Source organism: Malaclemys terrapin, chromosome 7, assembly GCF_027887155.1.
Source record: "Malaclemys terrapin pileata isolate rMalTer1 chromosome 7, rMalTer1.hap1, whole genome shotgun sequence".
NCBI lineage: Eukaryota > Metazoa > Chordata > Testudines > Emydidae > Malaclemys > Malaclemys terrapin.
The window spans coordinates 62650572-62668439 of record NC_071511.1 but is presented as its reverse complement, the minus strand read 5'-3'; the positions used below and the strand labels follow the sequence as shown (position 1 = coordinate 62668439).

Here is a 17868-nt window from a genome sequence, read left to right as displayed (position 1 = left end):
GCTTCATGCACATAGAGCATTTTATGTGGGGACACACACAATCGACTGTAGAAAACCGATATCTATAAAACCGGCTTCTATAAATTCGACCTAATTTCGTAACGTAGACATACCCTAAAAGTTAGACCTTTGTGAGGGGGACAGAATAAAAACGTAGGCAGGCCAGGGGCTTGGGTCTGAGGGTGAATAAGAGCTGGGTTTAGGTTCATATCTGATGGTTCTGTGTCAGAAATGGAAAATAAGCCCTTTCTTGTTTTAGATCTGAACCTAAACCATTGCAGGGGCCATTTTCAATCCAGGGATCCAAGTCCCTCTGAAATTCAAAAAGGTTTAGCTAGAGGTCCCAGTGTTGGCTCTCCTCTAGCTTTATGCCCTGCAATGTTCCATGCACAATCTACACAAAGTGGCCTGGGGAGAAAGCTAGATTTGAAACTTAGAGGCCCAGGGCTTTCAGCAGGGAACCCTGCAAGCCACACTAGCCACCACACACTTACTTGTTCTTTTCCAGTCGGAGAACATAGTCCCTCCCTTCTGCACGGATGCTGTAATGAACGTGATCTGGATACGTGTTCTGCACGAGGTAAAATAACAACAGAAACTTGTTATCATCAGGCTAAAGAGATATGAAGTAGAAGATTTCTATTCTGTGTGCTGCGCAGACCTCCGAAGACAGTCACATGGGACCTCAGACTCATCTACCCTAGCCCATTCAATGTTCCTCTAGTCGTATGTTGATTTTGTTGAAATATTCTATTGACATATTTCTGCCCTGCTTTCAAAGGTGTTGTGCATCTGCAGCTCCCCCAATTCAGAGTTTGTGTGAGTGCCCACCACCTCTGGAAACCAGGCTATACATGCTTACTGCCAATTTATCCATTACAGACATGGCACAACAAGTGGAAACCAACAACCAACTAAGTCAGCACAGAAATAATCTCAGTTTGCAAAACCCAATATGCCTTGGATTAAAGAATACTAAAGACAAGTACACTGATATTAAACCAGTGGCTCTCAAACTTTTTTATTGGTGACCCCTTTCACATAGCAAGCCTCTGAGTGCGACTCCCCTTATAAATTAAAAACATTTTTAATATATTTAACACCATTATAAATGCTGGAGGCAAAGGGGGATTTGGGGTCAAGGGTGACAGCTCGCGACCCCCCATGTAATAACCTCGCAACCCCCTGAGGGGTCCTGACCCCCAGTTTGAGAACCCCTGGATTAAACTAAGACTCAGTGTTCACATCTGGCACAAGGCCACAAGTTGTTGCACAAGGAACTAAAATCTTACTGCTCATCAAAATGCCTTTTTTGGCATTTAATTCATCATTTACTCAAAATCAAGAACCACAGAGTCCCCTGATAACTCACCCCCCTGACTCACTGATGTTTCCCCTAGTAAAGTCTTCCTTCTCTTTGACTGATCGGGCACACAGCCTCATTGTGTGAGAATCAACTTCTCTTCCTGTGTGCTCTCAAAAGTAGATTGTCAGGAAATCATACTGAAGCCACTTGGCCTGAAGAAATAAACTCTGCTTCCAGAGTCATTCTTTATTCCTACAAGCTCCTGCAGCGCACAAGACACAGCACCTTTTCACCTAGTAAAACAGATCATTGCCATTAAGTGTCTGGATATCCCCCCAACTCCCATGTGTGCATAAGCATGGATGGGTGCAGTAAAAGGGACAATAAACAGGCAGCTAGGTCAACTACATGAGTGAACATACTGGACCACATTTCTTGGGAACTCACTTGTGATGCAAACAAGCTGGAAAGCAGCCAAATCTGGCCATCTGAGAAGCCCTCAACAATGGTGTGCCAGACTGCTGGGCCACACCCTCACCTGACCTGGGTGCGGGGAGCACAACAGGGCACAGGGGAGGGGTTATGGCCAGAGTGTGCTGTGCTCCAGCAATCCCCAGCTGGCGGAGTTTACAGCAGCCCCACAAGTGAGAGGACATGTATCTAGGAGTTAAAGCAAGGGACCGGGAGTTGGGACCAAGAGTCAGGATGCCTGGGTTCTTTTCCTGTCTGTATCAATAATTTGCTGTGTGACCTTGGACAAATGACTACAGCTCACTGCCTCAGTTTCCCAATGTGTAAAATGGGGACACCCCCACCTACCAGTGACAAGAATCGTGAATTTTGGCTGCTGTTGTAAATTGCTTTAAGATCCTCAGCTGAACAGTAATGCTAATGAGCAATTACACCCTTGGAAGTGTGGAGGCCTCCCTCTCCGGTTAAGGGCAGCTGACCAGGCAACCAAGCATCTCACAGCAGAGTCGCTGGCTAAGGGCTGGTCCCCACTTAGTCCGGACTTCGGACTAAGGTACGCAAATTCAGCTACGTTAATAACGTAGCTGAATTCGAAGTACCTTAGTCCGGACTTACCGCGGTCCAGACGCGGCCGGAAGTCTCCCCCCGTCGACGCCGCGTACTCCTCTCGGCGAGCTGGAGTACCGGCGCCGACTGTGAGCACTTCCAGGATCGATTTATCGCGTCTTAACCAGACGCGATAAATCGATCCCAGAACATCGATGGCATGCCGCCGGACCAGCCGGTAAGTGAAGACTAGGCCTAAGTCTTTTCCCAGATGGAAGCCACGGCTGGCGGAAGTGGTGAGGTGAACTCCTTGGGCACCACAAGGCAAACTCAGCAGCTCTTGATTTGCTGGGGTTTGCTCTCAGTTGGGCAGTTTGGCCTCTCCTGTGGGGTGATGGTATAAATTACCACACAACAGTCTGGAATTCCCCCCAGGAAAGGATTGGGGAGCTGCAATCAGATGGGGGCTGGAGTTATACGGAAAGTATTTCTGTACCACAGTCAGAACCAGCTGGGACAGGCAGCATGGTTTTCCTTGTGAGTCAACTGCTCTAATTCCACTGCCTTGTGTTTTTACTTCGGGCTCTTTCTGGGAATGAAAAATCCATTTCTGGTTAAAAAAATAAAAGCCCCTTTGCCTGCTGAATAAAATGCAGCTAGAGTCACTCTGCACCCTCAAGTGGGCACCGGCTGCAGCCCTGGGAAGTGAGGGGCTCTTCAGCAAAGTGCTGAAGACTGAGAGATGCCTAAGCTGGAGACGCAGGAACTGTCTACGGGGCTTGATGATAAATTCTTCTTAGATGAACGTTAGTGTCGCTTTTGGTGTCTGCCAACAAAATGATGCTTTGTTATTGTTGGCAACTTCGGAGACAGAAACCAATCCTTGAGAAATGCAGATCTGCAGAAAAGCCACTGAAGGCACACGAAGAGAACTCTGATTGCAAGTCGGATGGGAAAGGAAGAGCAGTGATCATCTTTCTGAGAAACCACAAGAAATGCAAAGCCATTTAAAAGGCCTGATAAAGCTTCCCCCCAGCTCCTACTTCCAGAGAGCTTTTCCAGTGTTTCAAATGCAGAAGGTCTGACTCAGAACAGTGGGGGCTGAGCCTGGACTCTGGTTAAACTCCTGCTCACTCCAGTGCCTGCTGAGTGAGTCAGGGCAGGGCCAGGGCTGTAGGACTTGGCCTGAGGTGCAGAAAGAGCAGTTCTGGACAGGCAAAAAACTGGGACAGGCAGGCTCAGGCACTGGGGGCTGGACTCTTGGAATACCTCTCACCCCAGTGAGTCAGCAGGAACTCCAGGAGATACACCAATGTCAGCAAGAGGGGAATGACGGCCTAACAGCTACCTGTGCAACAGCAGGTCAGGGTGGTTTGGTCATTTCTTCACCTGCTGTGAAAGGGACAATGGGGCTCTAGAGAGCACACTGGACTAGATCCTCCAGAGCCAGTGCACTGGGAGAGGAGGCAGGAGAGAGGGGAGGTTTACACCATCTTTCTGCCCCCATTATCTGTGGGCCAAACCAGCCCTCGGCACAAGTTAAAGCAGTCTCAGGAGCACCCTCACTTGTGCTGGAGGAGAGCAGCCAACATCATTGGAGTGCATGCACCTTAACCCTGCCCCCACCTCCTCTGCCCTAGAGTGCCCCAGCTCATCATCCCTTACACAAAGGATCCTCAGCTGCTGCCTGAAACTCGCTGGTGTGGGTTGTTGTTGGTTTTTTTTTTTTTTTGCAGTGTAGACGTAGCCATAATAGAGGATCCCCTGCAAGCCACCCCATCTCTTAAAATGAGGGGATCCAGTTCAGGTGTCCCTTCTGACCACAGCTGTAGCAATATGGCCTGGGGAGAGAGGTGACCCCTAAAGCAAATGTTATTTGGGGAGGAGATTCCACCTTTAAGGCAGAAGGAACAGAGCATGTTGATGGCAGGCTGCTTTATATTTTTTAAGGTATCAGGTTTGCAATATTAGAAACAGTCCCGGGGAAATGGCTGAGAGGACAGCATGAGCTACCTTCACCATTTATAACCTGGCCATACTAACCATGTGTAGATAGACCACCCCTCCCTGCACCACTACAGCCCATCATGCACTGCAGTCTCTCGCTGTATGCATGTCTTACAGATATTTAACAGATGGATGTACTATTACATGTGATCTCCTCCCTTTGGTACCAACACTGAAGAAAGAAAGGAGGAAAGTTGTTCAATGTGCACAGCACAGATGGGATCTCTAAATAGCCTGGAGAATGTTTATTTCACGGACAAGTTTAGGTTTCTGGAGCAAAGAAAACAGATGCCTTTGAGAAGAATTTTTGAAGCTATTTTATCTGAAACGGTTTGACTCATAAGCGAACATGCTGTACCAAAAATTTACTAGGCAATTTATATCTCAAAATTGACATGATCCTTAGGCCTTCTGAGGTGCTAATGTTTGTGCTTTTAAGATATGATTTCTGGTGCTTTCTGAATTTTAAAGACTACATGCAGTCGAGAAACTGCCATTAGGTTATGGTCACAAATTCAGCCTTGCTGACTCCAAGCGTTCAAAAACCATGAGTCAAACCCCAACAAAGATAAGACTGGCTTGAAAATCATGAGATTTTTTTCAAAATAATAAAATGTGGATTCTTTTGTATTTGGCTTCTTTTTTCTGAGCCTTTTGGGTTCATGTTTTCTTGCTTGTCTCCACAACCACAAGAACTAGTATCTGACTTTTTTTACAAATGAAAACTGAAATTCTCCCACATTCACATAATTCTGGGTGCTGAGGCTTTATTCTCCCACATTCACATAACTCCGGGTGCTGAGGCTTTAAGAAAACACCAAGTATCACGAGACTTGTGCTAAACTGTGAGAGATGGCAATACTGCAGAATGATCTAACATTCTTTCTGCTTCCATTTTGTCACTTCTTCCCTTTATCCCATCAACCGGGGTCGGGTCATCATGTAAGCATCCATCATTCTTGTCTGTCTGCAGTAGCATTAAGGTCCACCTGCTTACCATCTTCTTTGATGCGATCCATCCATCACTTCCTCAGGGTCTCTTTCCTACCATGCTATCTTCAGCAGGTCCCCTTCATTCATCCTCTGCACATATCCAAACTGGCGAAGTCCCGATTCCTGGATTTTGTCAGCCACATCATGGACTTGGACTTCCATCCTAAAACTTTCCTTTTGACATCTCTCTCTTTGTGTAACTCCTCTTCTGGCACGATCTCATCTCGAACACCTGTAGGCACTGAACTCGGCCTCTCTGTTTTGGTCGTGCTTCTGCACCATACAGCATTACAGGGCACACCACTGTTCTCCACAGTTCAGTCTCAGTGGCGGATGTTTGTTATACACAGCTCTTGAGATGTTATTCCACACTTTTCCAGCATTCCCCAGTCTGGACTGGGACTCACATTCAAGCTCACCATTTTCCATAACCCAGACGCCAAAGTATTTGAACTGGTCCGTCTGGTTTAATTCCACTCCATTAAGTTCTATGTTAAGTTTCCCTGTGGCTCCTCTACTGACCCATGACCTCAGTCTTAGTTAAGCTCCTTTTCATCAGATGCCAGCTTAGCTGATCATAACACTGGTTATTATTTTCTCTAGGTCTTCTTTTGAGGAGGCCTTTATTGCTATGTCATCCACATATAGCAGCTTTTCCCCTTTTCCCACTGACGTCTTCCTGCTGAGGCAGTCCATCAAAATGATAAAGAGCAGCGGGCTGAGGGCCAACCCTGGGTGCAATCCAACTTCTACATCAAAGGGACTTGTTCTACAACATGTTCTGATCTCTGTTTTAGGTGATCTATACTGAGCATTCACCATAGCAGTCAAATCCTTAGAAACGCCATATTTCCTCAGCACTGGTGTGAGCATCCTTCCGTCCACTTTATCATAGGCCTTTTCTAGGTCTATAAGAAGCTATCCTGCTGGTGCTTGAGCTGCTTCTCCATCCCTTGCCAATTTACGAACATGGCATCCCTGCACCTCGTCTTTTCCTAAAGCCACATTGTTCTTGGTCAATGAGGGGTTCCACCATTCTTCTAATTCTAGCATCCAAGATACGTTCCAGTATCTTCATCCCATGTGACAACAGCTTTGTCCCTCGATAGTTCCACATTCCTGGATGCTTCCCTTCTTATGTATTGGTACCAGGATAGACTTGCACCAGTCTTTTCTTGCCATACAGCTTCAACCACTTTGATCCATTTCATGACGCTCTTGCCCAAGACTTTCATCAGATCTGCTGTCACTTCATCAGGTCCCTCTGCCTTATTGGTCTTTGTCTCCTGGACTGTATTTCCACTTCCTCCTCTGTTGTGTCAAGCTCAGGCAACGCATTAGGATCACATGTTGGCAACACCACAAAGGGTTTGCCTCATTTAAGTGACTCTCAAAGTATTGTTTCCACCTCTCCTTCACTTGTTTGGGTGTTACTAGCAGTCTCCTCTGATCACCATTCGCAAACGATGTCACATTACCATCCTCCTTTCTTTTGTGTCTCATTATTTCAATGCTGCTGAACTTTCTGCCAGCTAGCTGTGGGTCGTTTACAAGCTCAGCGTGCAAATTGTCTAGGGCACTCTCTTTGCCCTTCTTCATTGCCCACTTGGCAGCTCACTTTGCTTCTTTGTATTTGCTTTCATTTATGCTTGATGGGTTCATTTCTTTTCTTTATGCACCATTTTCTTGTTTCGGATTGCTACTTGCACTTTGTTGGTCCACCCCCACTCCTCTCCATCTGCATCATCCACAAACCTCTTCCACCATGGCTATCCACATTCTTTAGAGGTGGTTCCACTCCTCTTCAGCTGATGCCAAATTTGTTTCCTGACACAGATTTCATTCTACCACTAGTAATTCTAATTTTGACCTCAAACACAACAAAAGGTTGCTTTGATTGGTCTCTCAAGAGTGTCATCATTTATGATGGAGATGATGCAGAAAGCTCACACTAGCTGGTGTCATTCGTCCCATAAGGGTCTCACTTTAAAGGAAGTGAGACTCGGAGTCTGGATCTTCGCTGACTGTGCACTCAAGGTGCCTGCCAGACAGATCAAGAGGGAGAGAATTCCTTTCTCTGAACTACTGTGCATCTCCTGGGGCATTCTCTGTTGATTTCAGTATATGTTTGGAAGGGAGGGATGGCCCAGTGGATTGGGTGCCAATGTGGGACTCTGGAGACCTGAGTTCAATACCAGGCTTTGTCATACCCTTCCTGTGTCACACTAGGCAAGTCACTTCACTTCCAAGGGGCTGTGCGGATAAATACAATAAAGATTATGAAGTGCTCAGATACAATGCTGATTGGGGCCATAGACAGCTACAGTACGCGAGTGTTATGATCCTGTTTTCTCTGTTTTGCAGCTTTCCATGTGTCTGTCTGTTTACAGAGGCAGTTGCAGTTTTGCAAGGCAGCACTGAGGTAGCCTATTCCACAGTGTACATTCTCTCATATTTGGTTATTTTTGCTTAATCTAAAACAAAAGTCAGTCTCTGACTGCTCAGTGCCTGGGAAAGCTGGAACTAAGCATGGCTAATCTGGGGGTTGGCACCAAGCCCTAGTGTCTGAGTCTGGGGTTGTTGGAGCTGGGCTTGTAGTGTCCCCTGATATTTCAGAAGCAACAGATACTTACGACTTGAGCAGAAAGGTCTCTCTTCCCAGGAGCTGCAGGCACTCTGTGAGGTGTCACCCTTTCATATTGGGCCACATGCGCGAGTTTCTCCAATGGGCTAGCAAAGACTCCTGTAAAGACATTCAAAGGGTCAGGGATTTCTGCAGAGTTCCCTAGGGGGATGCAGTGCTGCATGATGTTACAGGGTGGTAGAGCAGCTGTGCTCAATAACCCCATTAAGGCTTGTTCCTGATCCCAGAGAGGGGGACAGAGCGAGGTTGGCTTTGTAGCTCCCTGCCCCTCTGTATTGCCCTCACAGCTCATTGTTGGCTGATGTTCTACTGATTCCTTACAGTATGCACAAAGCATGTAACATCCACCATGAGCCCAAGGCACTAGCAGGCAGCAGTGAAATGCCAAAGATGGACTAGCAGCTCCCCTGTCCTGCATTCTGCACTCTTTGGCCACAGAGCCCTTACCAGATGGTGTCCCCAAGTGAATAAGGACAGGCCAAGCTTTACAAAAGAGAATGAAAATCTTAAACTGAGTGAAAAAATACGTGGAGGCTCCAAGACTACACACGATTATAATAATATTTGTACAAAGTAGGTCTTACAAGGTAACATCTGAAAAATCATAACTTGCTAGTCAACGCTGTCCTGATAAAATGTGTGTGACAACATTGAAAAGTTGTAAGATTCCACTGTATAGTGATTTTAACACATGTTCCAAACCGAGATTGGCAAGCATGTCTGTCTCAAACAGAGGAATGGGTGCTCTGCTTAATTTGCATATAAGCCATAAATAGAGTAATCAAGCAGGAAGGGAAACGAAGGATACTCAAACAGGTGAGGAACAGCAGCAGAGAACATCCTTTCCTGTAGACTCTCTGTCTCCTGAATCTCAGCTGGAAATGTTTCCCAAGGGTGGGGGCTGACACTATAAAAATGAGGGACAAACACCCCAAGGTCCCCTCCTCCTCTCCCTGTCTCTCTATCCATCGATTCACTGCACGAGAAGGGACAAAGGTAGCAGCCATTAACCAGAAGAAGGGATTCTGGTCTAAGAAGTTTGGCCAGTAAGATGATTGAGAATATGTGGTGAGAAAAACTTTGCTAGTTGTGTTTTATCTTTTCTTGTAACCATTTCTGATTTTTATGCCTCATTACTTGTACTCACTTAAAATCTCTCTCTTGGAGTTAATACATTTGTTTTATTGTTTTATCTAATCCAGTGTGTTTAAACTGAAGTTTAAACTCCAGTTGAGATAACAAGATGTGTGCATATTATTTCTATTAATAAGAGGATGGACTTTATATGAATTTGTTTTGTCCGGGAGAGAGCTGGGCAGTACAGGACATACACTTCTGGGGGGAAATCTAGGGCTGAGGATATGTTGGGGTCACCCTGCAGTATAACTAATGTGTGGCTGGCTGGCTGCAGCACATACATAGTCACAGCTGGGAGTGATTTGCATGCTGGAGGCTGTTTGTGAACAGATCAGACTGGAGGCAAAGCAGTGTAAAGGGCACCCCAGGTTAGAGGGCATGGGTGACACAGCTACTTATTAGTCTGTACTCTGGGTATGTCATAAGGTGATTACAGCATAACCTCAGGTTTCATTTTATTTTGTTAAGAAGCCAGTTGCTAGCTTCTTGACTGCAAAGCACAGCTTGAAAATGCAACACCCAAATGTTCGGAAAGCAGAAGGCAAATACACAGGACCCCAAATTTATTATTTTTAAAATATCTCAAGATTTCTGGGGCCTGAGTCATGATTTTTAACGCTTGAGGTTGGCATACTTTTGTTGTGGATTTTGTAGGATGTTTTGCATTTACACTGAATCAGGCTCTCTGATTCACCAAGAAAGGAAATGTCTGTGGGGGATAGAAAGACAGCAAGCCACTCCACGACTCCTATAGTGCTGCACAGTTCATAACCCATAGTGCTGCCTAAAGCTTCGCACCCTACACTAGAAGACAAGTTGAGCATCTTCCCTCTTCCCCCCAGCCCCACACACCCATTTTGCAAACAATTTAACTGAGGGACTGCAAAAGATAACATCTGGCAGAGCTGAGTATAGAACTCAGAACTTTAACATGACACAGCCAAGACTTCATCCACACTGCCTTTCACAATAAATGTGCCAGAGATATGTGCTTGGCTAGATAACAACTGAGCCAACTGCTAAGATCACACTGCTCTACCATCACCAGGAATCCTAACCACCAAGAATCTACTGCTACCTGGCCAGAAGTTGTATAATTCACAGGCATAGTGTGTGTTGTGGCCCCCCTCTAGTGGCTGCTCCATATAGAGGATAACAAACTGTTACCAGCTGCTCTAATAAATTTGTTAGTCTCTAAGGTGCCACAAGTACTCCTGTTCTACTTTAGCTCAAGTAGTAGAGATGTGGCTGATGATCTGAAAGTCCAGGCTTCCACCCCTACTGCTGATCCCCAGGAACAGCATAGTCCATAGAACTGACTGCATATGATGCAATTTATTTTTCCAGTTTTCTTCTTTATAAATTGGTTTGTTTGATTCACACAGTGAGGAAAAGGCCTTATAGACCCTGGCATGGCACTTGATGGCCACTGTTCACACATTTCGGCAGTGTGACCCATGCTGGCAGGTTTGACAGCTGTATGAAGCCAATAGTCCCCATGTCAGCTAGCCATGTTGGTTAGTTACCTTGCTGGAGCACTGGGATCCCCGCAGGATGATGAACAGCAAAGGGAGAGCAGACCACATCGTTCTGCTGGCACTAAGCAAGCCTCCCCCACAGTGCATTTCGTGCCTCAGCCAGAACCAAAGCTATGCTTCTCACTACCCCTGCCCATTTGTGAGTCACAATCTCACTGCCAGTGCGGGCTTGGTTCTGGCTGTCATGATGTAGCTACTTTCTCTAAAGCGGCAGCTCATCTGGGCTGGATCAGATGGGTACATGAGAGCCATCTGCTGGCAGTACTTTCTGGTCAAACCACAACAGCAGCCTGTAGATGGTACCTAGATATCCTAGCCTGGTTATCTGGATGAATGACTGGGTGACCCAGAAGACTGGCTGGGCTGACAGATATAAACTCAATCCACTCGTGAGATCATAAGAACTGCCCTTTACCACATGTAATGCCAAGGCAGCTGGGAGTGCAGACTAAGAGTCCTAGAGTTAAACAGCTGGGGGGCTGGATGTTCTCTGCAAAGGGCCCACCTGCCCTAGGAAACTGTGGAAAGTCAGATGTGCTTGAGACCATGTAGTTGCTCGCATTTGGCCTGTTCAGAATGCTTGAGAAGCATGCATTACAGAAGATGCACACACTGTGTCTTGGAGGCAGGTCCGTACTGCGATCCCCTTTTTACAGAGTGGGTTCTGAGGCACAAGACTTGTCCAAAGCTGCCCAGCAAGTCAGAGGCAGAATTACAATTATCACTCAGGAACTCTTCCCTCTCGTACCCCACGCTCACGCATTTAGAATAGACCAGAACTAAAGCATCTTTCATGCTGCTGCTATGCCACCAGGAATGGGGGCTGCACTATGACATGGACACAAACTCCTTCAGCATGGGCTAGGCTTGAATTGATTTGTCCAACCCTTGTACCATGCGAGCCATGGCTGGTGGTCTTGGGTATACAGCAAATGCCTCACTATTCCTGCTGCACACTGAGCTCAGCCACCTTAATAATCCCATTTCATCCTGCCCAGTCAATGCAGGCCTACCAGAAATGGGGCTGGATGAGAGCTACGTGGCTGAGACACAGCTGAGCTAATACCTGACAGTTGGAAGAAGCAACCAAGAGAAATAGCTATTGCTTGATGGAGCCTGCCCTTTGTCTCCCAGGCTCCTGGGTGCTTCTAGAAGTCAAGGGAACAACACTGGCCCAAAAAACTTTTATCCATCTGCAGCTGGCTAGAAGGCTGTTTTCAATGGCGGAAGCTGAAGCTAGACAGATTCAGACTGGAAATGAGGTATAAATGCATAACACTGAGGGTAACTGATCACTGGAACAACTTACCAAGGTTGTGAGGGATTTGCCATCACTGGCCATTTTTAAACCCAGATTGGATTTTTTTTAAAGATATATTCTAGTTCAAAAGGAATTATTTGGGGGCAGTTCTCTGGTCTGTGTTATACAAGAAGTCAGACTAGATCAGTGGGTTTCAATCTGTGGTCCACAGATCCTGGGGGGAGGGGGGGGAAGAGGACAGACTATGTCTGAAATTTTTAGGGGTCTGCAAATTAAAAAAGGCTGAAAACCACTGGACTAGATGATCACAGTGGTCCCTTGAAATCTATTAATTTACTTTCAGGTTCAGGCTCTTGCTACAGGCATCCAAGCCTCTGTTCCCTTGAGGTTGGGTCACTGTGAGGAGCCATATGGAAACTCCAACTAGTGATGAATGCAGCAGCTTGATTTCTGAGGCCTGCTCTTCACACAAAGCTGCACTAGTTCACCTAATGGGGTGGTTCTAAATGGAACTAGTTAAGGCAGTTGAAAACCCCTGTGTGGGCAATTTAGATTTAATTTAAACCTAGCTTGGATCAATTTAAATTGATTCCTTGTTGGACCAATATGAGCCAGGCGTCTATCTTTTTAAAAGTGTGCAAACAAGAGTTAACTAGGCCAGGGGTGGGCAAACTTTTTGGCCCAAGGGCCACATCTAGGTGGGGAAATTGTATGCAGGGCCATGAATGTAGGGCTGAGGCAGAGAGTGTGGGGTGCAGGAAGGGACTCAGGGCAGGGGTTTGGGGTGCAGGAGGGATGCGGGTGCAGGAGGGGGCTCAGGGAAGTGGGTTGGGGTATAGTAGGGTGCAAGATGCAGTGGGGACTCAGGGCAGGGGGTTGGGGGCTCAGGGTAGGGGGTGTGGAAGGGGGCTCAGGGGGTTGGGGTGCAGGAGGGGTGCATCAGGGGGCTGGGGTGTGGGGTGCAGGGGGGATTTGGGGTGTGGGCTCTGGCCCGGTGCCGCTTACCTCAAGCGGCTCTGGGGTGGCAAGGGCGCGCAGCACAGCTAAGGCAGGCTCCCTACCTGCCTTGGTCCTGCACTGCTCCCGGAAGTGGCCGGCATGTCCGGCAGCGGCTCCTGGGGGTGGGGTGGGGTAGGGCAGGTGGCTGCCCTCGCCTGTGGGTACCACACCCAAAGCTCCCATTGGCCATGGTTCCCCATTCCAAGCCAATGGGAGCTGCGGGGGGCAGTGCCTGCAGATGAGGGCAATGCACGGAGCCCTCTGCCTCTTCCCCTCCCCCAGGGGCCACAGGGACATGGTGCCAGCCTCTTCCGGGAGTGGCGCGGGGCCAGAGCAGGCAGGGAGCCTGCCTTAGTCCTGCAGCACCACAGGGCTGGCAATCCTGCGGGCCAGATTGAAAGCCCTGACAGGCCAGATCCGGCCCACGGGTTGTAGTTTGCCCTCCCCTGAACTAGGGTGTCTTAAAAAATGGTTTGAGTTAAGTAAGCATAATTTGTGCATGAAGACAAGCCTGTAGCATTGTCTCCCGTAGGGGTCACATTACCACCAATTCATTTCTGAGTGCACTGGAAATTATGCAGCTATTTCACTAAAAAACTGAGGTTTTTAATGGAATAAGTGAGAAAATGTATAATAAACTCAGTGCTCCAGCCCTGTTATTTTGATAGGTTCATTTATTTTATGCTGTCTACGTAGTTTAAATTTTCAATATGAGAAAGATTTTTATAGTAACATCTGAGGCCTGATTTACACTAGAAAATTTGGTGAGCATAACTACATCGCACAAGGGTGTGAAAAATCCACACCCCTGAGCAGTGCAGTTCAGGCGCTCTAAATCCCTGTGTAGACAGTGCTATGTTGACAGAAGAACTAGCTATGGCCTTTTGGGAAGGTAGATTAACTACAGTGACAGGAGAACCCCTCCCATCGGTGAAGCTGGTGTCTACACTGAAGCACTACAGTGCTGCTGCTGTAGTGTTTTAAGTGTAGGTACAAGCCCTTCGAAGTTGGGAAGCAAAGCCAGAGGTTTTGGCAGCTGGGTGAAGCATTTGTGGCTTTCGGTCCTTTGTGGGCAGTTTGGAACAATGGGGTAAATATAAATATAAAGTGTTTCTGAAAAAAATGATCAGCAGTGAAATCATAGACAACTGCTAGCAACCTTTATACGAAAATTCTTGCAATTTTTTTTATACCTTCCAATGTCACCATTGGTTGTAGCTGGCCTTTGCAAGGTGGCAAGGCGAAAGCCCTCTGGCTAGAAAAGCACCTCTTCTTTGTCCTATGAATGCTGGTCAGTTTTGCTGAAATACACACTTCTGAAAAATCGCCATTTCCCTTCTTTCCCTTGTGCCATTCAGGAAAAGTTTGCCAACTGGCAAAATCATAACCAAAAAACACCAACACTGGACAGCAACCAGCTCCATACCGGCTTGTCCCCTCCACCCCCAAGCCCAGCACACAGCTCCACAACCCCTTACTCGCTTCCCTGGCGGCATGGGGCAGAAATCCCCCAGCTCTCAGCCCGGCAGGAGAATGAACCAGGCAGAGTCCGACGCCCTGAAAGGTCAGCACATGGCCCCAGGTCCCCATTTTTGAGACCACAGCCTTCCCCCGCCCTGCCCTGCCCAGCCCTGGCGGCTAGTCCCCCACACGGACCGTCCGCCTTCGGGCACCGCATGCCCCGACGCCCCTCGGGAAGCGCAGCCGGAGCCCGTCCAGACGCGCCGCTGCGGCTACAGCCCCAGTTCCCCGACGGAGCCCGCCGCGGCCAGCGAGCGCACTCACCGCGGCGCCCCAGCGCCATGCACAGCGCCAGCAGGGCGAGGGTCCGGGCCATGGCGCGGCTGCTCCGCGCTGAGGTGCGGAGCGGCGTGGTGCGGTGCCTTCCTCCTGCCAGCCGCCAGCGGCCCCGGCTCCGTCTGACTCAGCCCCGCCTGACTCAGCCTCCCGCCCAGGAAACTGAGGGGGCCGAGCCTACCCCCCAGGGCCCCTCCCTGGGCCGGCCCCACCCCCTGCCTGCACACTGCCCCCCTGCCCCATACTGCCCCCGTGCCCCAACTACCCACTCCCGCCCTGCTCACTGACCCCCCCTACTCTGACTATTCACCCCCGCCTGCACACTGACCCCCCTGCCCCAACTACACCCCCCCGCCTGCACACTGACCCCCTCACCCTGCACACTGACCCCTCTGCCCCAACTACCCACCCCCGCCTGCACACTGACCCCCTCACCCTGCACACTGACCCCCCTGCCCCAACTACACCCCCCCGCCTGCACACTGACCCCCTCACCCTGCACACTGACCCCTCTGCCCCAACTACCCACCCCCGCCTGCACACTGACCCCCTCACCCTGCACACTGACCCCTCTGCCCCAACTACCCACCCCCGCCTGCACACTGACCCCCTCACCCTGCACACTGACCCCCTACCCCAACTACCCACCCCCACCTGCACACTGACCCCCTCACCCTGCACACTGACCCCCTGCCCCAACTACCCACCCCCACCTGCACACTGACCCCCTCACCCTGCACACTGACCCCCTACCCCAACTACCCACCCCCACCTGCACACTGACCCCCCTCACCCTGCACACTGAACCCCCTGCCCCAACTACCCACCCCCACCTGCACACTGACCCCCCTCACCCTGCACACTGAACCCCCTGCCCCGACTACCCACCCCCACCTGCACACTGAACCCCCTGCCCCGACTACCCACTCCCACCCTGCACACTGACCCCCCGCCCAGACTACCCACTCCCACACTGACACCCCCACCTAGACTAACCACCCTCTGCTCTGCACGTTGGCCTGCTGCCCCAACTACCCACCCTCACCCTGCTCACTGACCTCCCTGCCCCAACTACCCACCCCCACCCTGCACACTGACCCCCCCAGCCCAGACTACCCAACCCCAAACTACATGCTGACCCCCAACCCCTCCCTGCCCCACACTGACCCTCCCCTTCCCTGGCACTTGACTCCACCTTGTACACTGATACACCCTCCCCCATCCCTGGCCCCCCACATACGCTGACCCCCTCTCCCAGCTCCTCCCCATCCTGTACACTGATACATCCCTGACACAGCCTAGCCCCTCCCTACCCCCACACTGACCATTGAGCCATCACTCCTCCCAGTCCGCAGCACTGTCCCTATGGCCGGAACAGGGCCTGGGGCAGGAACAGAGGCAGGGATTTGGCAGGAACAAGGATGGTGCAGAGGATATGCCAGAACTATCTCCCTCCCACCATGTCTCACCCTACATTGTCCCCACAGCCCCCTATTGGGGCTCTCTCCAACCCCACCCCTGGCCTGTTTCATTCCCCCTTTTAGTAAACAGGGGCTCATGCGCAGGTGCTGGTGGATTAATTAGTGTTAGTTCGCAGCTGTATTTCCACCATCACAGGCCAGCTCCTTCTCTAAACCCCCACAATGAAGCATTGAGATCCTGGGTAACTAATACCCCAAAACTCCATTGTGAAGCTGTCATGGATCAATCCACAGTGCACCAGCGACCCCTATCCCTCTCCAGGGATCTCTGCAGCAAATCCAGATCAGCCCTAGTCCTGCGGGAGGCATGTGCTGGACCCCTCTGGACTCTCAGGGAATATGGACAGACACAGGCAGCCTTTGCAAAACAAGGGAACCATAGATCAGTCACCTGGCTACAAAAGTTGAACCTCTGTAGGTGAGCACACAGAGAGGCAAAGGTTAAATCATCATTCATGCTGGCTAAGCCCAGTATTGCCAATTTCAAGAGATCAAAAATCACAAGTCGGATCCCCAGAAATCGTGAGATTTTTTTTATGAGTGGTTTTTAGGTCAGTCCCTTGATTTTTGCAGTCCCCCTGCCCATCCCAGGGTATATGCTTGTGACAATTAGTGGTGCCCACTCTCCCACATGTGCTGGATAAAGTGATTTTGGCCCCTGCTGCAGGAGCACTCACGCCCACATCTGCCCCTCTCCTGCCCAGCAATTAATCCTGTCCCCCAGTTCCCCAACAGTTTTGTCCCCACCCAATGCCCCTCAATTCAGCCCTTCAACCTCCATCATCACCACCCCAGCAGTTCAGTCCACCTACCCTATTGATCCCCACCGCCCTCAGTGCACCCTTCCAGCACTCACCCCATCTGCTCAGAACCCACAATCAATACAGCCTCCTCCCCCACTTCAGCTTCCCTGCAGCCCCCAGGCTATAGTTCAGCCCTCCCAGCCTCATCTCTGCTCCTCTTGGGGTTCTTCACCCTCCTCAGACCCAGGGGGGCTGCAGTGGGGTCCCCTCTCCCACTGCCCAGGCTGGCAGGGGAACCCCAACAGCAGGCATCCCGGCTGCCCAGGGCTGGGGCTGATAGCGATTTCTCAGTAAAAGGATTAAGCCTGACTCATGATCTTTCTCAGGATAGAACTCTCAGCCGTGGCTGAAAAAAAAAATTGAGACATTTGAGAGTTCTATTGCGAGATCATAATTCAGGCTTAATTTTACTTAGAAATCGCATTTCTCAATATTAATTACTGAGAGTTGGCATGTCTGTAAGCCAATGCCAGGAGCCAGCCGAGCTGTGATGGACTCCATCTCTGGCTCCCTCCTAGTCTCTTTGTCCTTAGTCCCAGGGGAGGCCTCCTGAGTCCCTCCAAAGGGCAGCTCTTATTCCACCCACCTGACACTTTTCCCTCTTTGTTCTCCAGTTCACTCCACTGCTAGGTATTGCTTGTTCGGTCACGGGAGGACGGATCTCTTTGTCTTTCTGGATCCTCTGTTGATTTGGGTTTGTTTCAACCAGTTCTTTAATGATCGCATCATTCCCTCCAAAGTTAGGTGACATACATACCTCCTGTCTCCTGCACTCTTCCCACTAGGTAGCAATGCACTGTACAGAGGGACATTGAGGCATTAATTGAAGTCAGAAAAATATTACAGAAATTTCCCACGTCATCCCTGAACTGATGCCAGACTCCA

The 17868-nt window shown here is 49.5% G+C and overlaps 1 protein-coding gene across 2 annotated transcripts in view; it reads right to left on the bottom strand.

The window, feature by feature from the left end:
- Positions 1-14802, bottom strand: part of ADAM8 (ADAM metallopeptidase domain 8) — a 93480-nt gene extending 78678 nt beyond the window's left edge. For both annotated transcript variants that reach the window (XM_054034251.1, XM_054034252.1), the window contains exons 1-3: positions 14688-14802; positions 7957-8066; positions 495-571 (exon numbers count right to left, since the gene is read on the bottom strand). In XM_054034251.1, the coding sequence (XP_053890226.1) occupies positions 495-571; positions 7957-8066; positions 14688-14739 (239 nt within the window). In that variant the 5' untranslated portion in view covers positions 14740-14802. The remainder of the gene's footprint in view (positions 1-494; positions 572-7956; positions 8067-14687) is intronic.
- Between the last annotated feature and the right edge of the window lie 3066 nt (positions 14803-17868).